Raw genomic sequence first — 23729 nt, 5'->3', positions numbered from 1 at the left:
GTCTAGGTCTTGGAAATTGCATTTGGAGTTGGAAAACTACATTCACACAATATTTGATTTATTACAGGTGGAAGGTCAAATTTTCATATTACAACTATACCACTTTTTTCTTATGTCTGATGAGGAACGTGATTTGAGGAAATATTTAAAGTTTTGTGTCACAAGAAATAAAAGTCACAAAGTGGGGGTAAATAATAGGATGAAATCTACCGTTTAATGCCAAATACAATAAAACAAGGTCGGTAACTCAATTTTTTTTTAATTTTTTGGCTTGAATGCAGAGGAAAATCTGTTGCATTTAAGTGTTGTAGGGAAAACTGATAACATACATGAAGAGACTACATGTTCTGTTTAATCCAAGTTATTTTGATGCATATATGCAGCCATATATGTACATTTGGTGGTAACTATTACTATTACGATACACTATTAAGCATTGAACATCTGTTTTTGTCTCCTCAAACAAGTGCTCTTTGTGGCTTCTGTGCCCACTTCCCCAGTGAATCGAAGTTCCAACCCTTTTGATTCCAAACTGGGATAAAGTTGCCGTTGGCTGTAATTGGAGACAGTCCCACAGTCACGGTGGCCTCACAGTCACTTAAAGGGGGTTCACATGTCCATTTATCAGACTGTTCTCACTGCTGTTGCCCTTTGCCACACAAAGACCTGTCCCACTCCGGTGTGTTTGTAAATATGAAGCCACTATGGATGCCTGATTGCATCCTTTAGATTACTTTTTTATTATTATTCTTAGAAGAAATTACCTACTGGTCTCAGTCAGTGAACCATGTGATGCAATCACATAAAACCTGCCCAGAATCGGTTGTTCAGTAAATGTATCAATCCGTCTGCATTCACATCTACAGTACATTTTGTGCCAGTATGTCAGGTCTGCTCTCTTTCAAATCTATGAGTCACAGTTTTTTTGTTGTTTTTTTTTTTTCTTTCGTCTTTTCTCCCTTTGAATACCGTACTGAATCTGAATGAATGAACTCCCCATCTGACATAAAATACAAAAAAAAAGGTCCCTCCAGGCTACCCTACTGAAGGCAACTGTTCAAAGAGTCCATTTCATCTCAACACTGAAAACCTTCAATAGCAAAAACCATGGAGAGAATATAAAACAGACTGATTCAGCAAAACAGAGCAGGATGTAATATTCCTCTTTTTGACTCATCCGTAATTTGAAGGATACAAGACCTTATGAATCATCTCAGTTCAGGTTCTTGTGTTTCGTTACCTCATAACTTTAATATTTTTAATTAAATGATACATAAGAGAATGGAAGTAAACAGTGGAACTTTTAATCTGCTGCATGCAGGACCTCCCAGAGAACTTTTCCTGCTGCTGGATTTGCATAAAGTGATGTCAAAGGGGTGTGTCAGTCAGGATTACAAGCCGAGAAGAATGAGTAATCACTATGGATACAGCTTTTATAGTTTTCCTCTTGTTGGCTTTCTGCAGAGGTAATGTAGTGCAGTCTCTTAGACTTTACTTTTAACAGTTTCTACTTTGTAATGCACAGGGTCTCAGTCTGTTACCTCAGTGTGCAAACATGACAAAGTAGAAGAGGCACCTGAAAGTGATTTTTACAATGGAATCTACTGGACGATGGAAAAAACACAGGATTTTAGTGTTTACATTTGTGGTAAGTCTACTTCTTTAACAGCACTGAGAGCTGGTTATTGGATTTATTGATTAGAAACAGTGCATAGTTGCATGGTTCACTGCTGAAATTTAGTGTTATTTAAGAATGCATGTAAAATATTGAACTTCTACACTCGTTTTTTCGACTCCTCAGGTGTTCAATACTGCATCTTCGAATACTTTCTCTGGAAATACAGCCAATGTGAGCAGTGAGAGGCAGTTTGCAGAGACTGTCTCAGGACAACATACGCTTCCCTCCTGGTATTATGCATCTGTTGGTGCTGTGCCCAAGCATGGCACCGCCGGCTTACACTCTCAGAACAGATGGCGTACACAGATGGCTTTCTCCAAAACTGTTTATTCATTTGAAGTGAAAGAAGACACACTACCAGGTCTGTACAGCATGGCCTTCACTATTCAAATCAGGCACTAATACATAATATTTTACATAGACAGCAATTATCCTTACTATTACATGATGATTGTACAGTTGTGGAAAAAATTATTAGACCACCCCTTGTTTTCTTCAATTTCTTGTTCATTTTAATGCCTGGTACAACTAAAGGTACATATAATGATAAGAACAAAAAACAGCTCATAAGAGTTTAATTTCAGAGCTGATATCTAGACATTTTCTGTGTTTTCTTGATAATAACCAAAATCACATCAGTTCTTACATCAATAGCTATGGCATTGTACTGACAAAAACAGTGCTTTCAGGCATTCCATGTTTTCTTTTCTGTCTGTTTTAGTCACATGATACACACAGGAGTTAGTACTTGATAGCATAACTATTGTTTTTGATGACTTTTGATGGTCTGTGTATTCAATTCCTACCTTCCTGTTGCCTTTTTTGCAGCCTTCCTACACATAATCCTTAGAATGAAAGGTACTTCTGTTACTAGTCATTTAGTATTGTCCTCTGTGTTGACAGGTACAGTTGTGGGAAAAGTGGGAATAACATTTACGAGTCTCACGCCTATCACATACTCAGTGCAGGAGGATGACGGAGAGAACCTGTTCCTCCTCAGCCCCCTCTCCGGGGACTTTCTATTATCCCGCAGCCTGGATTTCGAAACACAAAGATTCTTCATTCTCACAGTGGTGGCCCAGCAGGGGGATTCACAGGTGTCCAGTGTCAGGGTGTATTTTAATGTGCTGGATGTCAATGACAACCCCCCTGTTTTCAGTAAGGATGACTTTTCTGCGTCACTGCTGGAAAACACACGGGTTGGAACCTGTTTCCTGTCTTTCAATGTGTCCGATAAAGATGATGGTAAGTGCTGAGTGTACAGTTAAAACTCAGACATATTGTTTTGCTCTTTTTGTTTTAACCCGCAAAGGTCCACAGCAGTGCTTCAGACCTCTGCTTCATTATTTATAATTTTCTGTTTCAATAATTTTGCATTAGTCTACATCAAGCGTGAACTTGAGGTTTCATTTGGTGCACATTTTACATTTTCTTTGTCTGGGAATGGATATTTTCAGTGAAATTTGGAGAACAAAAGTATGTTTTTCATTTATATAGTCAGTGTTTTCAGCTTCCAAATTATTTTTTGTCCACTTTAACTCAAGTTGAAACCTTTTATTTCAATATTATTATGGTTGTTTCAGGATATTTATGTTCATATGTCCAAAAACCTATATTATCAGCTGAATAAAGGCAAACAGTGACACAATTTTTTTTAAAATCTATGTGATATGGACCTTCTGAAGATCAAAATGAGACAAAAAGCAGATAGACAGAGATTCATAAGTTATTTTACAGCAATACATATTTGGAAATAATACATAAACGCCACCTATTATCCACACATTCTTCTATTAAATGTGCTTAGAAAAATGAAGAGAAACCATGTTCCAAGCAGCTGAAATCTATAGCTAAGCAACAAAAATAAACATAAAGCACACCAAAAAATTAATACTGTGAATAAACTTTTAGATCATCTCTACTCTCGCCTTAATCCTCACTGTCTTCAAATACATAATACATACTATAAATTCAAATACTCCCTCTAGTGGTCACATAAATCCACAGGTCTGTTGGTGTAAATCTATTCTATTCATATCTCTGCAATCTAATACCCTGGCATCTTTAGCAGATTATTCTAAACACCTTAAGGTTATTATTATTATTATTATTTTTTTTTTTTTTTTCATTATTATAATTTAACGTATTTGAGAGTACAGGTGTCATATAGCCCTGTTAAATGCTCATTTAATTACAGGCTGAAAATGTGCTTGTTTGTACTGTCTTATACTTGTGATGAAAGGTTATATCTATCTTTATATGAACTTAACAGACAGGCAGTTGTATAAATGTATAGCACATAAGTATAATGACATTTTAGAATCTGAAATATTTATCTTTTTCTTTCTATCAGGAATCAATGGAGACCTGAACTTACAAGTGGTGAACGGAAATGAAGACCAAGTGTTTGTCATTAACCCATCTGGTAGTTTATGTCTGAATGCAGAGTTAGACAGAGAGAGACAATCCTCCTATAATCTGACTGTCACAGCGAATGACTGTGCTCTGCCTCTGGCCTTGCAGTTCACCAGCACAGTACATGTTGTGATTGTAGTTGATGATGTCAATGACAATGCCCCTTTGTTTGTAACAGCCAGCAGTGTTAGTGTATCAGAGGATGCTGCACTTCATTCAGTTGTAATGACTGTACATGCTGTGGACGCAGATGTCGGATCCAACGGGGAGGTTTTATATTTTTTAAACAACACTTCTGGTGGTAATTTCAGCATCGATACTGGAAACGGAACAATATACCTGCAGGAGACCTTGGACAGAGAGCACATAGATGTGTTTACTGTTAGGTTAACAGCTACTGATAAAGGCTCGCCCAAGTTGGAAACCACTGTGAACCTAACCATTAAAGTAGAGGATGTTAATGACCACGACCCTGAGTTCTCACAGAGCACATACAGCCTGACTGTAAGGGAGGACATCCCAACAGGACAGAGCCTGCTTCAGGTTCACGCTCATGATCAAGACATTGGACCAAATGGACAAGTCCGCTATGTGTTGACCCAGGAGAGTCCGTTTGTGGTGGACTCAGTTCGAGGTGTCATCACAGTCATGGACAAACTGGACAGAGAGAGAGATTCCAACTATACCTTAAATATCATGGCTGTAGATCAGGGGAACTTACCCAGATCTGCCACTGCTGAAGTCAGTGTCACAGTCTTGGATGTTAATGACTTTGCTCCTATGTTTTCTCCAAAAACACTGTCTATCCATGTAATGGAAAATGAAGTGGACCCCTTTCATCTAACACATCAGGTAATACTGGCTCCTGCCTAAAGGTTTACTGAAGGGACTAAAAATTTGATAATGTCTATTTTTGTATGTTTTTTAATTAATTTACTTTCTACCAGGTCTCAGCTTTGGATGAAGATTTGAGTATCAATAGTCAGCTGATGTATTTCATACAAAAAGGAAACGATGATGGTCTGTTTTCCATCACTCCTAATGGAACATTTCAGATTCTACGCAGCCTTGACAGAGAGAAAGAATCAATTTACAACCTAGTCATCACTGCTGTTGATTCAGGTATTTTATGTACTGTAACACGGCAAAAAAGTATGATATATTTAATATTCTACACAAATGATTGCCCCAGATTTACGATTTATTTCACCTATTTTTTTTTTTTCCTTGTTTTTGTCATTTAAAGGAATACCACCTCTTACTGGTACCCTAACCATACATGTTATAGTGGATGATATGAATGATAACCGTCCAGAGTTTACTGAGGACGTCTACAACACCATAGTGTCAGAGGACAGTCCATCAGGCACTGTGTTTGCCATGATAATGGCTTCGGACATTGATGAAGGTGACAATGGGGAAATAAGGTAAAAAAAATAAATAAATAAAAATTAAGTTAAATATCATTTGTGTTTCTGTTAGGAAATGAAAATATAATGATAACAGTATCAAAAAATTTTATGTTTTATATTTATCATGTATTCCTCACCTAATTTATTCAATATATAATATGCTTGCCTAAATTTTATTCACACACTCACAAAGCTATGGTATTTTTTTCACTAGGTATTTCATGGAGAACACAGACGTACCTTTTTCTATTGAAGAAACATCTGGAGAGCTCTATACAACTGATTTACTGGACAGAGAGACGGTAGCAATTTACAGGCTGACGGTGATCGGCTCTGATAAACATCCCACTGAGCCTTTGTCCAGTTCTGTTGTTGTTACCGTGCTGATAGGAGATATTAACGACCACTGGCCCCATTTTCTGAACAGCCCATATGTGGCTTATGTGCCCACTGAGATGGATGCAGGTGAGAGCTGTCGCTTGTAATTGATACTTTTGTGTTTTATCCCTGTTAAAAGAAAAACAGCATCTATTTTTGGGTGAATCTATGGTACATGGTGATGGTGTTTCCATCAGCCCATTGGTCTGAAGATTTCAGTTTATTGTCATATACACAGCAGTACTGAGCAATGAAATTCTTACTTTGCGAGTTCCTTTCGCATGACTAATATGAACACTTGAGCTAAACTAAAATAAAATAAATCAAGTAAACTGTACAGCTGAAACAATTTTTACTAAACTAAAACATAATAACAGAAATTAACTGTACACTAAGGAATTGTGCATTATGTTTCAAAAGGGATGTTTAAGGAACAGTTTGACAAAGAGCTGCAAAATTATAGAGTTCAAAAGTCAAGGTTGCTGTCAACTCATGTCTGTCTGTTGTTATCATAAAATATCTCAGGCTTTGAGGGATTTTTTTCCTAATGCGAAACAAATGTTTATTTAGTCCATAAAGACCCAGTGCTACTTTTACGGCAGTTATTAATGCATTTTTTCTCTTTATTTGACCTTTCTTAAGGGATTTATCTCAATTTATTATAATATTATCCTCTGTATTTTGCATTTCTTCAGTGAAAATCATGCATTTTCCTATATTTAATTTACTGATCATGTAGATGTTCATAAAAACTCAGATTAAAGGTGAGGTTTATTATATCAGAAACAGAAAAAACTGAAGAAAAAGTGACTTTTTCTGTAAAATATATCAGTAACTGACACAAACCAAGTTTCTCCATCTACTGTCATTGATCCAACTCCATGGGTTTTACTGGTGAATTAATGTTGTAGAAGATGACGGTGTTTCCACATTCACTATGGAGCCTCTGAACGTCCAAATGGGTCATATCTGATGACCATGAAAGGATGACAAACTGCATTTTACACCAATTATTTACATGTATTGATAGGATTAACGGATCAACAGGTATTAAAATGTTACATTAGTAGACGATTTTGTTCGATGGTGGATGTTTGGGTCTTTATGGGTTAGACTAGGAGTGTCCAAATCTGGTCCTTGAGGGCTGGTATCTTGCATGTTTTAGATGTTTCCCTCTTCAAGACCACCTGGAAGCCATTACATTGTTACCAGGCTTCTGCAGAGCTAGATGATGAGCTGATTATTAATTGAACCGGGTGTGCTGGAAGACAGAAATGTCTAAAACCATGCAGGATACCAGCCCTCAAGGACCAGGTTTGGACACCCCTGGGTTAGACTAAATATGTCCTATGCCAAGGTCTTTTTTTGTCAAAGAGCCATAAATGCTAGTAAATGAGACAACTGAGAATTAAAAGCTATGCATGAACAGACTGTGTTGTAAGAACAGTGGTTGCATCTGACTGAACTTCTGTTCTTCTGGTTCTTGTCCCTTACAGGCTCAGTTGTTTGTGCTGTGAAAGCTACAGATGAAGACATTGAGATGAATGCAGAACTTCATTATTCATTATACGGACCAAGTGCAGATCTGTTTTCCATTGACCCATACAGCGGTACTGTGTTCACTTCAGCTGCTCTCAGGAGGACAGAGGATGTTATACTTAATGTACATGTGGAAGATGCTGGAGAAAATCCTAAATATGACTTTACTACCGTAAGTATCCGATTTCAAAATGTATCCGAATTTCCAGAGATTCGAGTGGATCCGTTGAATTACTCTCTCTCTGAGGATGATCCAGTGGGGACGTTACTGACTGTGGTCGCAGCTACAACCGTCAGAGCTCAACCAGTTTCCTTTTATCTTGCCTCAGGAAATTATGAGGAGATGTTTCATGTGAACCAACTGAATGGAAATCTGACAGTGGAGAACCCTCTGGATTACGAAAACAAAAAGGAGTTTACTTTGTTGATAGAAGCCAGAGACTCTGGTTCCCCTCCTTTCTCATCATTCATAGAAATTCACATAAACATCACTGACGTTAATGATAATGTCCCGCTGTTTACTCAAGTTGAATACAGGTGTGAAGTTTTTGAGAATTCGCCACCATCTTGGGTTTGTGACGTTCTTGCAATTGATGCAGATTCTGGCATTTATGGAACTGTGCAGTACAACATCACAGAAGGAAACATGGATTACATTTTCATAATTGACCCTGAAAATGGTTTATTAAGCACCACTGCAAGTTTAGACAGAGAGAATATACCTGAATTTAATTTAACGGTTGAAGCTGCAGAACTAGACAACCCACTTCATAAAGACAGAGCGACAGTTATTGTCAGTGTTTTAGACAGAAACGACAATGCACCTCGATTCGCTCAGATTTTCATCTCGGAGGTACCTGAGGATGCTCCGATCGGACAAACGGTCATACAAGTCACCTCAACTGATGATGACACCGACGCATATGCAGGGATAAATTATTCCATTGTTGACTATAGTGAATATATGCCATTTTATATTGACTTTGACACCGGCTACATCATCGTTCAACAACCTCTGGACAGGGAGCTGGAGGATCACTACATTGTGAAAATAAATGCAAATGATTCGGCATGGAGCATAAGCACTGACGTCACTATTATCATCACAGACGTTAATGATAATATACCAGTATTTTCTGAACATTTATACAGCGTATTCCTTTCAGAATCAACAGATGAAGAGGTATTTGTCTTACAAGTCCTTGCTACAGATGCAGACACAGGGGAGAATGGCCATATTTTATACATTATAGAACCTCCAAATGAGAGATTTTGGGTGAACGCTTCGACTGGTGAAATCTATACGAAGCAGCCACTAATGTTGCAGAATTCAGATTATGATATTTTCCAGTTTACAGTGGTCGCATTTGACTGTGGCAGCGATCCACTGCACAGTAACACCACTGTAATAGTGACATTAGAACCACATAACCACTATGCACCGGTGTTTTTGCCTTTACAGCGTGTGATTGCGATTCCATACGACATGTTCATTGGAACTGAAGTTGTCCAGTTTACAGCAATAGATCAGGATATTAACAACAGCAGCACTGATATTGAATACTATTTAATTGGAGGTAATGCAAGTGAGTTCTTTTGGATCCACGGTGACACTGGAAAAGTGGTATTGAATCAAAGTTTGTCAGAGAGCATAAATGTGTTTCTCACTTTCTCAGTTGAAGCAAAAGACAAGGGTCTTCCTCCTTTATCGTCACAAACCCAAATTACCTTTGAAATTACTGGCACAAATCAATTTTCTCCGAGCTTCAAGGAGCCAGATGTCACTTTTACTGTCCCCGAGGACTTGCCAGAGGGATCAGTAATTGGGAAAATTGAGGCAGAAGATGAAGATTCTGGTTCAAATGGTGTCATTATGTACTGCATTACCGAAGAAACTCTACATTTACCATTTTCTGTAGGAGAATCCTCCGGGCTGATAATACTGACCAGAGAGCTTGACTTTGAAAAAGAAAGCATCTATCAGTTCCAAATTACAGCCACAGATGGAGGCTGGGCATCTAAAAGTGGTCTGTCAAATGTGACTGTAGTTGTTGTGGATGTGAATGACAATCCTCCAGTCTTTTTAGTTCCGGAGTATATCATATCTTTACCCGAAAATTCAGAAATTGGGACAAATGTCCTTGATGTAAAAGCTGCCGATGCTGATTCAGGCCCATATGCACAAATAAGCTACTCTCTCACTGCCGGTCATGTGGATAAATTTGTGATTGATTCAAGAAATGGCACAATCACCACTTTGGAGATTTTCGACTATGAACAAGAGCCGACATTTGATATAACAATCAAAGCATCCAACCTTGATGGCCATTCTTTATTTAGTTTGGCACACGTTGTCATCCAAATCTCAGATGTCAATGAGTTCAAACCTTCATTCAAGGCAAAAGAATTCCATTTTTCTGTGTCTAGAAATGTTCCTATTGCAACAAGGGTTGGAAAAGTAATAGCTACAGATCATGACCGAGGCCCTGAAGGCCAGGTGTTTTACCTGATGTTTGGCCAAAACAAAAATATGGGCTTTGAAATCAATCAGATTTCTGGGGAAATATACACAACAAGCAGTTTGAGGAAGCAAGGTAACACTCAAGTTGTTCTAAAAGTCTTGGCTAAAAATTCTGGGGTTATAACTGGGATGGATGTGGACGAGGCTTTAGTCCAGATCAGTGTGATCGACATTAATGACGCACCCATGTTCTCCTCTTCACTTTATTTTGCAAATGTTACAGAAGACAGTGAAGTTGGGACTTATGTGACAACAGTGAGTGCTCTGGATCAGGACTCTGTACTGAAGTGGAATCATTTCTTCTTCAGCATTGAAAAGGGAAACACAAACTTTCCATTTGCTGTGAATCCATCCACTGGTGTCATTTCTGTAAACTCTCCACTCGACAGAGAACAGTGGCCGATGTACAACCTTACAGTTACAGCCACTGATAATGGTTCTCCACCAGCCACCGGGACCACTAATGTCATAGTAACCGTTGTTGACGTCAATGACAATGCCCCCAAACTCACTGTTACTGAAGCTCAGCTGAAGGAGAATCTGCCTCAAGGTACCGTAGTGGTTAAATTAAATGCAACTGACTCAGACTTACCACCAAACCAGGGACCATTTACATACTGGTTGGTGAATCCTGTAATAGACACTACTTTTTCATTGACTCCTGATGGGGTTCTATTCACCACAAGACCTGTTGATCGAGAACAGACCGCTGTATATAAACTCCAGGTGGCTGTCAGGGATGCAGGAGTCCCTCCACTTTCGTCAACAACAATGTTTCACATCAGGATCATGGATGAGAACGATAATCCTTCCATTCCTAGAAACATTTATATTGAGGTGAAATATTTTGGAAATTCTTTCCAGGGAGGCATAATTGGCGATGTCCGTCCTGAGGATCATGATCAGTATGACACGTTTACTTGTGTTGTTAAAAGTGGGCCGCTGGCTATGTTTGCGATAGCTAATGGTACATGTGAGTTAAGTTCGGCTCCTTTTCAAGGTGAGGCTACATACAACATCACTATTGAGGCAACAGACCAGTTTCACGACCCAGTCAACAACAGTGTCTACATAAACTACAAGGGATTTACAAATGCATCTGTAGACAACTGTATATTATTCTATGTGTCTTCAACTTCAATGGGAGAGTTCTTGTCGAATCAGTATTTGAGATTTGTCAAAGCTCTGGATAGTCTGTTTAACCTACAGGCCTCCAAGACTCATCTATTTGGAATGAAACGCATTGGCTCTGAAATCCTTCTGTTAGCCGCTGTTAAAAATTACAACGGTCAATATCTCAGCAAAGAGCTAGCAAGTGGAATCTCTTCAAGCCACAAGAAATTACTGGAGTCTCAGAGCAACGTCACTATTTCTCACATCACCAGCGATCCATGTTCCACCAGCCCCTGTCACAACGGGGCGTCATGCAACAAAAACATTTACATCAGCCAGGAAGTTGCTGTCCTGGAAAGCGTCGCCGTCATCTTTGTGTCACCGCAGAAGGAGATTTTTAATTGCACATGTCTGGCTGGCTTCACCGGAACAGCGTGTGAATATGACATTGATGAATGTGAGGCAAGACCTTGTAAGAATGAAGGTACATGTGTGAACACTCTGGGAAGTTTCTACTGTCACTGTCAGAGCGGCTTCTCCGGCCCTGTCTGCGCCACCGACATAAATGAATGCCTGAAGCTGAACTGCCAAAACAACGGGACGTGTATTCATAATCAGGATGGATACTGGTGTCGCTGTGTTCCTGGGTTTGAAGGTAGATTTTATTGAGTTATTACGCAATTCCAGTGTTGTGCAAGTTACTTCCAAACTGTGATGCATTACAGATTACTTGTTACTGTTATTTGAAAGTAATTCCTTACCTTACAATATTACTGTCTCAGAACTGTAATGTATTACATGACTCTGGTATTACTTTTGAGTTACATACAGACTCTCATCATAAATAGAGCATGTGCAATAGAAACCCAACCCCCCCCCCAGTACAATAGGAGGGCCTTGGGACGCATAAATTTGTACCCCAAAGTACATGTGGACCAATAGCTCAGAAAGTTAGGCTACAGTCTATCTATGATGTTCAAATCCCAGCAGGAACGCTTGCATTTTTTCAACATTTTACATGTTCAAACAGGGGGCACGGCATTGAGGACACCAGTAGATAAATCTGCAGTTGATAAAGAATTGTAACTTGTCATAGGAACGTTAGCTTACCTTGTCATTGCTAGTCACAGGGATCATGCTAACTAGCTTCTTAAAGCAGGGTTAGGGTTAGTAATGAGCATACGTCCATGTAGCCAATGGACTGTCTTCTGTCGTCTTCATCCACTGGCTGAACATGATCAGGAAATAGAACTTCACTGATGCATTTTTGATTCCTAAAGGCATGGGTCAGCAACCTTTACTGTCCAAAGAGCCATTTTAGAACTGAAATGGAAAAAAAACTGTCAGTAGCCAAAAGATATGCCTGTATGTTTTACCTCAAAGGGGTGACTGTTTAGGGTTAGTTTGTATGGAATATGTCAAGGATCAATCAAAGTTTCTGTGCATTTACAGAACTACAAAGAAATTACAGAACTACGCTAAAGAAAACTGACATTTGTCATTATTGTGTTTGTGCAACAGAAATTGACTGGTATATGAAGCAAATGAAGTAATTGTCATAAAATAAAGCATAGTCTACTATTACTAGTACTAGCACAATTTTTTTAGTTCAGAATGACTTTATGGTTGCGACAATAACAAAATGTGTTCAAAAAAAAAAAAAAAAAGTATAATGCATTTCCAGATATTTTTGACAAAGCCACAGTAGTGAGTCACTTGAAAAGGGCCCAAGAGCCAAATGTGGCTCTAGAGCCACAGGTTGCCTATCCCTGCCTTAAGGTCTCACGGTCTTGCTGTTTGTTTGTTTGTTTGTTTGTTTTTTTTTGTTTTTTTTTTTGAGGGGGGGGCAATTAAATTATGGGCAAAAAGTGTGTTGTAACACAAGGGCTATTGAACATGTACCGAGTAAAATATTACTAAAAATTGATTAGTACTGCCTTACACTACTGCGTTACAACAAAAAGTGATCTGTAATGTAATTGCAATTGTAATGTAATGCATTACTTTTGTAATGCATAACTCCCAACACTGCACAATTCTACACCAAGAGAGATCAGAATCTTGATACATGAAAGTATTATTTTCTTTTTTTAGGAGAAGCCTGTGAGAAGTTCATAGATCATTGCAGATCTACACCATGTGTCCACGGCAGCTGCATCAACTCGCAAACAGGATTCACTTGTCTCTGTCCGTTTGGTAAGAAAAAAAGGCGTTCAATTATAACACACTGTCTGGGTCAAATGTCTGGGACATCTGAACACTTGTATTGTATTGGTATTATTGATTTTTTTCCCCTTTCTTTCATTTTTCTTTAATTTTCTTTCTATACTATTATTTAAAACCCCTCATTGATTTCTTGTTTTTGTATACTCATCTCTTTTGACCCTTTTACTTATTAGACTGTCAATTACGTTTTCATTCCGTCCTCTGTCTCCGCCTGAATATGCCCAACCCGCACAAAATAATCATAAATAATCACACACACACACACACACACACACACACACACACACACACACACACACACACACACACACACACACTCTCACCTGTAAATAGCCCTCTGTACAACCAGGAGGGGGTGGGCTGTGAAGTGGCTCATGTGCATTTAAAGGGCCAGCGCTCAAAACCACCTTTCTGGTGTCATTACTCAAAAATAAGGTTGAGGATGAACCTGTGGAGTTGAATTAATGAAGAATTCAGACCCAAGCATAGCATTTACAGTTTATGTAGACCACAGGGAAATGTTTTAAAATGCATAATTCCATTTAAAAAAGCAAAATATCTCTCTTTCAAAAGAATTAAGTATGAAGCCAAAAAATATGTATGCCAATCCTTTATTTAGAAACATATTATGCATGAGAAATACTAAACTAAGTACTATATACTGGTTCAGAATTTAATATGTACACCGGTTTTGAGGGGATTCATGTGTAGGTATAGATAAAGAGCACTGGGTAAGGGTTAAATTATATGAACTGATCATAATTTGTCCAAGATAACTAGTCCCATGTTTCTTTTCCTACTGCAGGAGTGAGTGGAATCCACTGTGAGGAGCAGAGTTATGGCTTTGAAGAACTGTCCTTCATGGAGTTTCCTCCGTTAGACCGCAGGACTAATTTAATCTCTCTAGAGTTTGCCACAGTGCAGAGGAACTCCCTCCTCTTGTACAACCCAGGAGGACCAGCTACCGAAGAGTACCTGGCCCTGGAGATCCGGGACGGGGCCGTACATCTGTCTTATGACCTCGGTTCAGGACCTGTAATGCTGCAGACAAACAAGCAGGTGGCCGACGGACATTTCCACAAGATCAGCGCCAGAAGGGTCGGCAGTGTGAGTTTTAATAACATAACATAATCACAACAGAATGGACGTGCCTCATTTTAACAAGCTTTTATAAATGTATTTGTGTAGATTGGTATTTGCATAATTGTTTTGTTAATTTAGTTTTAATTAGTGCATTTTCTTTTGTTTTGTGTATGATTTGCTATTTTTAATATTGTGTACTACTTTATTTTATGAAGTATCTTGTAACACTGGTTTTAAAAGGTGCTATTGCAATATTGTTATATCATAGGAGAAAAGAACATAATTTTTTTTTAACAATTTTATTCATCATTTTATAAGTATATTTTACAATGGACCTAAATGCATTAAATACACAAGTTGTTATCCCTCCAATCCCACCCCCTCCCTCTTCTAGGTGGTACCCACATAAATACAAAGCATATCTGATATATAAAAGTAGTAATAATAATAATAATAATAATAATAATAATAATAATAATAGTAGCAATAAATAAAAAAACAAGAAAAAAAGGGGGATACACGCATATGAAATAATCTAAATGACAAGTTGCATCCGTGGCTCAGACTGAAATTAGGCGTGACATTTATAGTACCGAACATTACATACATTTATTTATTTATTTATTTATTTTTGCATTATGCTTTTTGTAGATGGGCTTTCTGCATGTGGACAACTGCACAGAAACTGAAAACAATGGGTTCTGTTTTTCTCAGAATGCTGGTCATATTTTTGAAAGGTAAATCTGACTATTACAGCTATCCCGTTCTTTCTTTGTTGTTGCGGAAGTTGGTGCAGCTTTAAAACTGTATTAATGATCTCTCTTTGTCTGTATCCAAACAGGATGTTAGATGTTGGAAACATCAACATGACACTGGGAGGACTGAGGACTGTTGAATCTGTTTTACTTCATCCTGAGCAGATACAAACACATGATTTTGTTGGGTGTATTCGTAATATTAACGTGAATGGAGTGGTACTGAGATCTTCAATGGCCCTCGCCACATATAACATTCTTGAAAGGTACGTATTCAAAATGAAACATGCAGAGTAAGAAAGGAAACACAACATTTGATCTTTTGGATAAATTTAATAAAAAAGAAAAATCAGTTTATTACCGAAAAAAAAAAGGTTTTATGTTTGTATTGTCATGGAAGTTTCTAACACTCTGGACACAATTTGAAGCAATAATAATAATAATAATAATAATAATAATAATAATAATAATAATAATAAGGGATTGGATTTATATAGCGCTTTTCTAGACACCCAAAGCGCAAACACAAAAGTCACTGGATTGGGATTAAAGCAAATATATTGTTACATATGTAAGAATATTGAGACAACAGAGCGCACTCGTCCAAAGCTTTGCCCCCTGCTGTCTGACCAAGTGTAAAATTTTCAAAGCTTATATATGTGTAGTCTTTTCCCATGGTTGGTTACTTCTCAACTCCACCTATATACACATTTTACCTTAAACAGTAAAAGGAGGATATGGAGAGAAATTTGTTTCTTTATTCATCAATCAAAATGAAGGGATATGCAATTAAAAAGAATTAGGGGTGGGCAAGTTAACGCGTTATTACCGCGTTAACGCATTCATTAAATAACGCCGACAATTTTTTTATCTCACGTTAACGCCGTTTTATTATTGTTCTGCCTTTCAAGCAAGTCTTAGTTGATTTATACATACGGACTCTTATTTTGAAACTCATGCTTTTATTTTGCCGGTGCACAGACAGGTGCTGTGTGTATGTGCAGCTGAGAGGAGAAAACCGGCGAACTTTACAAGTAATGCTGATGTTTAAGCTAATTTGTTTATGCAAGCAGTCGGAGATGGGTTGCTAATTCTTTATGCAGGCTCATGCTAAGTTTATGTAAATTCATTGGTTGTGTTTAGGTCTAATATGCCAGCCTTTGAACTAACCTTTACTCATTTACGATGTGAATGTTGTATTAGCAGTCATTTTATCTCGATGCTAACTTGAATGGGAAAATCCATAGACACGCTAACGATTAGCATTTACAGGTTAATTAAAGATTTACGTCTTTTTATTCAGCAACAAAGGCTCACATCAGAGAGATTTGATGCTATTCATTCTTACAACAACTGAACATAAAATACTCACAGGCAAACGTTTTTGGGGCCATACAAACAGAGTGAAAGAAACATGTCTGTTAGTTCTATGTCCGGACTGACTACGGTAACACGGAAAGGACAAAACATACGTTAGTGCAACTTATTCTGACCACTTCAGGGCCCCTTTTGCTTGCTTTGAACAACTGAACATCACATATTAAGGGGCTTATTAGTATTAGTACTGATTAGTGGGCTTAAGACTCCTGTCAGTCACTCACAACTGTGAATACACTGGTGGGGACATAAACGTGTAAAAGTGGTGGTTTTTTACATGGACATTTTCATTTTAAATGTCTTCAGATGGTGGGGTTGAGAAGGACACAGTTGTTTGGAAGCACTGACGTGCAATTATTTTTTATCACCGGAGTACTTCCAGTGTGGAATATCACTGAAAGGCAATACATGCTGTTGATGCGTCCCCCCCCCCCAACAACTATACGATTAATCGCGATTAATCGCAGAAAGCCATGCAATTAATCGCGATTAAAAATTTTAATCGCTGCCCACCACTAAAAAGAATACATTTGCAACCAAAAAGAGATTTAAGAGCAAAAGATAGTAAGTGGCAATCAAAAAGAAAGATCATTTTGCTTATAAATCAGTCCTCATTGCTTGTGAGTTAAAAACTTTTGCTTGAGACTTCAAAAGTTTTGCTTGGGAATTTAACTGCACTTAATGGGCGGGGCCTACGCTGATAGATTAGAGAAGAGTTTCTATTGGTGGGTTTGACCTGGCTCCTGCACCGGCTCCAGCTTCCGTGTTAAACTCACTTCTCTGTTGTGTTATGTTACTGGGAGGTAAGTTGATAGTCTATTGCTCTTTGAAATTGAAATGTATCTCATAAGTAATGAATTACACCAAATAAGCAAAATTATCTTTTTTTTTAATTGCCACCTACTGTCTTTTACACTTGGACAGTGTAGTCAGTGAAGTATTCCTTAAAGAGAGGGTAGACAGTAAGTTCCTGACCCATCAATTTGTGGACAATGAAGGAAACAACAAGCTTGACATGTAACAGCAGCAAGGTTATTATCGTTAACAAAAACTAACAAAATGATGAAAACTAGAATTGTAAAAACATTTTCGTTAACTGAAATAAATAAAAACTATAATTAAAAGAAAAAAAACAATAACTAACTGAAACTGTATTGTGTGCTTACAAAACTAACTAAAACATATGAAAAATTATGGATAAAATTCCCTTTGTTTTCGTCTTTTTTAATGTCAGATTGATATAAAATTGATTTATTTCCCTCAAGCAATTTTAGCTGCTGGCACCATATGATATTTAACGGTCCGTCACTTCTTGTCACTTGTCGTTTAGGCGTCTTCTCCTCCCCACTCTACCTGGAAACATGGAGACTAAAATTGGGAGAAAGCAGCAGAGCCCTGTCTGGGATTTATTTCAATTCGACAGTGAAGACAATTAAAGATATAAAGAAACTAAAACTAAACTAAAACTAAGCATTTAGAAAATAACGAAAACTAAGAAAAACTAGGAAACGATCAAAAAACTAATTAAAACTAACTGAATTAGAGAAAAAAAGTCAAAACTAAATGAAACTAAACTATAATGAAAAATCCAAAACTATTATAACCTTGAACAGCAGGTGGTCATATGTTACATTATGTTTAAAATGAGAATACTGGATACTGTAACATTCTACTTTCTTCGTCATTATATAGAGACATGTGTTTTTATACAGTATGTCTTCATTTTAAAGGTGTCCTAGACCAATGGTGTCACCATGTCAAAGCAACCCATGCAAGAATGGAGGAGTGTGTCATGATCTTTGGTCTGACTATCTTTGTGAGTGCAAACATCCTTATACTGGAAGCAACTGTGCCAAAGGTAAAAAACAAAAAAAACAAAAAAACTGAATGAAAAATTGTTATATGCACAGCCTGATTAAAACAAAGTCCACCTGGGTTTAACTAACCAAAAAGCAAGAGAATTCCTCTAATAGGCTTCTTTAACTCTAACTGATGCAGTGAGTATTTTAACCCATAAAGACACAAACATCCACTGGCAACCAAAGCATCTACCTATTGACCCATTAATCCTATCAATACATATAAATAATTGGTGTAAAATGCAGTTTGTCATCTTTTCATGGTCATCGGATATGACCGATTTGGACGTTCAGAGGCTCCGTAGTGAACATGGAAACACCATCATCTTCTACAACACTGATTCAGCAGTAAAACCCATGAAGTTTATTCAATGACAGTGGATGGAGACGCTTGTTTTTATGTTCATTTAATGATGTCTTTACTGATAAAGTCACTTTTTCTTAAGTTTTCTCTGTTTCTGATATAATAACCCTCAACTTTAATCTGAGTTTTAATGCACATCTACATGATCAGTGAATTAAATATGGGAAAATACTAGATTTTTTCACTTCAAAATGCAAAATACAGGGGATAATATTACAATAACTTGTGATAAACCACTTAAGAAAAGTTGAATAGAGAGAAAAAATCATTTGGGAGCTGCCACAAAAGTAGCACTGGGTCTTTATGGGTTAAAGTAAATTTGACCTATGATAAATTATGAATTTAATCTGAGCTTTAATGAAGATTTACATGATCAGTGAATTGAAGATAAGAGAATAAATGATTTACACCGAAAAAATGCAAAATACTGACAATAATATTATAATAAATGGTGATTAATCACTTAAGAAAGGTTACATATAGAGGAAAAATTCATTTGGGAACTGCCACAAAAGTTGCACTGCGTCTTTATGGGTTAAACAATCATTAGTTTACTAGAGAGCATTAATATTAGACTGTGTTTCAGTGGAAAAAGGTCACATGGTATGAGTGTGAAGACAGGTAGATGAAAGGATTACCCATCATGCCTAGTACCTATAGCAATGTTCTTATCCATAAGCTTATTGAAACAATGTAATGATGAATGCATGCTGTAATCAAAGCTAAATGTAGTCATATTGAATATTAGACTGGCTGAGTAATTTATTCAGATTAAAACTGGACTCTAATCCACTTAATTTCATATGTTTTTATTTGAGCAGAGATACCAGAAGAGGTGATGTTGCAGTTTCAGGGGAATGAATATATCGAGTACATTATCAAGGAGCGATTCAAAAGGGACTACCTGATAAAATACAATCTGGATGAAAGAAAAGAAGTGAGCACTGAAGCCTTACCAGTGATTAACATCAAATTTAAGACCAAAGAAAATGGAGTGTTGGTATTTGTTCTTGGACAGACAGGATTTATTGTGCTTAAGGTAAGGATGTTTAAGACATGTGTTATGCTAGATCTTTAACTATACTGTATTTATGTTATAAATGTAAAAATTACTTTTTTTTTTGTTTGATATTCAGATAAAAGACAGAAAACTGGGATGTACTTCTAAAGACAACCCCTCTGGAAACCTGTCAGATTTAACCGTCAACGCTGTGGTCGGTGACGGACGATGGCATGTTCTGTCATTGTTCAGCAACAAACACAACACTTTTGTCCTTGTCGATGGTAAACTTGTTGTGAACATCACTGAAAGAAATATTGATCTTACTCCTCCTAACGTGGAAAAAATTGTCCTTGGCGCTGGAGATTCATCGGCCCAACAGTCAGGTGAGATGTACTGTAAATATGTCAAAGATGTATAAGTTGATCTGTTTCAGTTTCATTTAGCATGATGTAGCTTATTAACTAATCAGTCATATTTAGCATAAAGCAATGATAATACATTTGTAGCATTAACCTATAAAACCCCAAACATTCATGATCTACCAAAACCTTCTGCTGATATAAACTGTTTAATACCAGTTGATCCATTAATCCTATCAATACGTGTAAATAATTGGTGTAAAATTCAGTTTGTCGTCTTTTCATGGTCATCAGATATGACCCATTTGGACGTTCAGAGGCTCCATAGTTACTATGGAAACACGGTCCTCTTCTACAACATTGATTCACCAGTAAAATCCATGGAGTTGGATCAATGACATTAGAATAATACATTGTGTTTATGTTCAGTTAATGATAGATTTTATTGAAAAAGGCACATTCACTTTTGATATAACCTTTGAATTAACTCTGAGTTTTAATGAACATCTATATGATCAGTGAATTAAATATAGAAAAATACCTGATTTACACAGAAAAAAAAAAACTCAAACTAAAGAGGAAAATGTTATAAATCATTTAACAAAGGTTAAATATAGAGAAAAATTAATTTATGAACTGCCACAAAAGTACCACTGGGTCTTTATGGGTTAAATCATACAAGGATTATGTTAATTGGAGCATTTCTAAGAAAATTTGAAGGATATTTTCGTGTTTTATGCTTGAAAATATACTGTTTCATTTTCATGTAGGATGCAGTTTATTAGCTAATCAGTCATATTTAGCATAAAGCAATGATAATAATGCAATTGTAGCATTAAATCATTCAAGAACCATGTTAATCGGAGCATTTCAAAGAAAATTTGAAGCCTTTTTCGTTTGTTTTATGCTTAACAAAGACATGACGAAGCATATAAATGATTTATCGACAGATGTCAGGCATGTAAGGTCGTAAAAACAAGAAAAGTCTGCATGTGTAGAAACTGTAGGTGAGCTGCTTTTTGCTAAATGCTAACACAACTACTTCTATTCTGACAGGATTCGCGGGCTGTGTGCAGTATTTCAACATGTCAGGTCATACTCTGCCTGTTAGTGGACACAGTGAGGTGGTGGAGGTCTGGCCCAGCTCCACTTTGGTCCAGTCAAGTTGTGTTTCTCCAGACGTCTGCTTTCCTTCGCCCTGTTCTGAAGAGGACCTAGGGACGAGGACTTGGCGGAGATGTGGACCCGGTGGGCAGAGCGGGTCCTGCGTCTGCTTGCATAATGTTTCTGACCAAATGTGCGACTTCTGCTCGACACAAAACCTCGGACGGTGCTTTGAGACCCAGGCCGGCGACGCAGTTCCTCTGTGGATCATAGCTGTGGTTCTTCCAGTTTTCTCAGTGCTGGCTTTTATAGCGTTGTTCGTCGCCCTTTACAGAGCGAGGAGGCAAAATGCAAAATGCCAACGTAACAGCTTGTCACAGAGAGCAGAGCAAGGGACAGACAACGCGGTGTTCTGTTTCGACGACGGCAGAACGCTAGCAGATGCGGTGCGTGCAGAAAAAGTCCATCCGCCTAAACTCAGCTCTGATCAGCAGAGGTCAAGTGTCAAGCGTGATGCCAGTCTGGTGAGCGTTCAGCCGGTGTCGAACAGCGGCGTGGAATACTGCGAAATTAACAGCGTCTGTAGCGAGTTTTTTAATTCAGATGCGACGTCAGTAAAGCTCACCTGGCACAAACATTTTTACAGTAAGAAATATACAAAATCTGATCATAGACAATGGGGAGATTTGAAGATGTTATTGGCAAGTTTTAAGAAAGGCCCGTCCGGTGAAGAGGCCTCATCCGGTCCTATAAAACCTCCAAAAGTGACGACTCTAACCAAGCATCTGTTGACTAAGACTGATATCGAACAAATTAAACATTCACCTTCTTGTTACGCTACAAAGTTTCTACAACCGGAGCTCCTGGAACCTGTTCAGCCTCTCACATTTGACGAAATCAGGAAACTAAACTCACCTCTGGAGTCAAAGGAGAAACACTGGACACCCAAGAGGTCCAGCCCTGTAAAATCCACCGCAATAATCGACTTCTCATCCGACAGTGAAACAGATAGCACCTTCACCTGCACAGAGTCGGATTACGGGCAGTTTTCTGTCAGGACGTATGTGCACAAACAGTCAGCGCACAGCTTTAGGCAACAAAGCATTTTACCTGTAAACTCATTATTCAAGCAAACTTGCTGCTGTGCTCAAGGCCAGCGTAAAACGGAAGGTACTCCGACTAATGCATTTGAGCAGATGGAGTTTATTCTAAATATGCAGCTGCCTTTTAGGGTTTACGCTCCAGTATTTGACGATATCGCGCGTCTACCCTTTGGGGCCACTCATAGCAATGATATGCAAAGTGACATTGAGGAAATAATTTAACTTTTTTTTCTGACTGTGTATTTCCCGGGTGCATTTTGCCTCATGGCAGCTGTTCTACCCAAAAAAAATAAGTAATGTTGTATACAGAATGATGTTACTGCCCCAAAACAATGCCTGGGGGTTGAATGTATCTAATGGAGGACTTTGACATTGATAGCAGGGCTCTTTTTCAATGTTTCATTTTCTTTTTTACCCCACCCCCCGAAGTGGAGGCAAGGGGTATTGGTTTTGGTTTGTTTTGTTTTGTTTCTTTGTTTGTTAACACTCTAGCAGCAAAACTATTGGTTGAAGTCATACAAAATTGAGCTTATAGATTGCTAGTGACCCAGAACAGAGTTGGGAAAAGTCGGTTAACGTTTTAATTTTTTATGAATTTTTAAAATCTTTTTTTTTCTCCCATATACTTTTAATGGGTGAAATTTCCCATGTCTGTAGCAGCAAAACTATTGGTTCAATTCATACCAAATTGAGTTTATAGATTGCCAGTGACCTAGAATAGATGTGATTATATTTTGGGAAAAGTAGGTCAAAGTTCCAATTTTTTCTCCCATTTACTTATAATGGTTGAAATTTCAAATGTCTATAAAAACATCAATTTTGTTTCAGTTTATTTCAAACTTGGCACATATATATAGAGGCAACTGATATGCTGACATCACTACATGCATAGACATGATGACATCAGCCGGACTGATGCCAAAGTAAGATAGAATACCTGCGAGGGGCGGGGTTAGATGTGCCAGGTACCACTTGTTTATTTTCTGTTTTTCCCTCATATCAGTTTAAGTTATTACATCATGTGGAAATGGAAGCACAAGTCAACTTGTAAATTTTTTTATAGCATAATGCAAGGGTTTGGCTCTTTTTGGTGGAAACAAAGAGGTTACATTCAATAATATGGTTTTCATAAACAAAGGTGTACCTTGTATAATATACTGAGGTAACAGGTCTCATATTGATTGTCACTGTTTTCATTGTGAACTGTGAACTCTGACTCTCAAGTCAATGATTTATTTATTTATAAACCTTTATTTAACCAGGAAAAGAAATCCCATTCAGATTAAAATTCTTTTTTTATTACAATGGAGTCCTGGCCAAGATAGGCAGCAGCAAATATAAAACACAGTTACAAGAATACACTGTTAAAACGCAATTAGAGGTAGACCGATATATTGATTTTTGTATCGGCCATCAGCCTTAATTTTTTTTTTTTGAAAG

General features: G+C 37.6%; 1 protein-coding gene across 1 annotated transcript; it reads left to right on the top strand.

The window, feature by feature from the left end:
- Nucleotides 1-1444: 1444 nt before the first annotated feature.
- Nucleotides 1445-22572, top strand: LOC115431597 (protocadherin Fat 4). Its single transcript, XM_030152073.1, has 16 exons — nucleotides 1445-1648; nucleotides 1802-2039; nucleotides 2582-2923; nucleotides 4032-4945; nucleotides 5041-5215; nucleotides 5340-5520; nucleotides 5720-5970; nucleotides 7380-11711; nucleotides 13151-13252; nucleotides 14088-14389; nucleotides 15017-15102; nucleotides 15207-15386; nucleotides 18228-18355; nucleotides 19542-19759; nucleotides 19857-20106; nucleotides 21139-22572. The coding sequence occupies exons 1-16, from the start codon at nucleotides 1595-1597 to the stop codon at nucleotides 22509-22511; spliced, it is 9126 nt and encodes a 3041-aa protein (XP_030007933.1). The 5' UTR covers nucleotides 1445-1594; the 3' UTR covers nucleotides 22512-22572.
- The last annotated feature ends 1157 nt before the right edge of the window (nucleotides 22573-23729 follow it).

The sequence above is a fragment of the Sphaeramia orbicularis genome, chromosome 13 (assembly GCF_902148855.1).
Source record: "Sphaeramia orbicularis chromosome 13, fSphaOr1.1, whole genome shotgun sequence".
Lineage (NCBI taxonomy): Eukaryota > Metazoa > Chordata > Actinopteri > Kurtiformes > Apogonidae > Sphaeramia > Sphaeramia orbicularis.
This window is presented reverse-complemented; position numbering and strand designations above follow the sequence as displayed.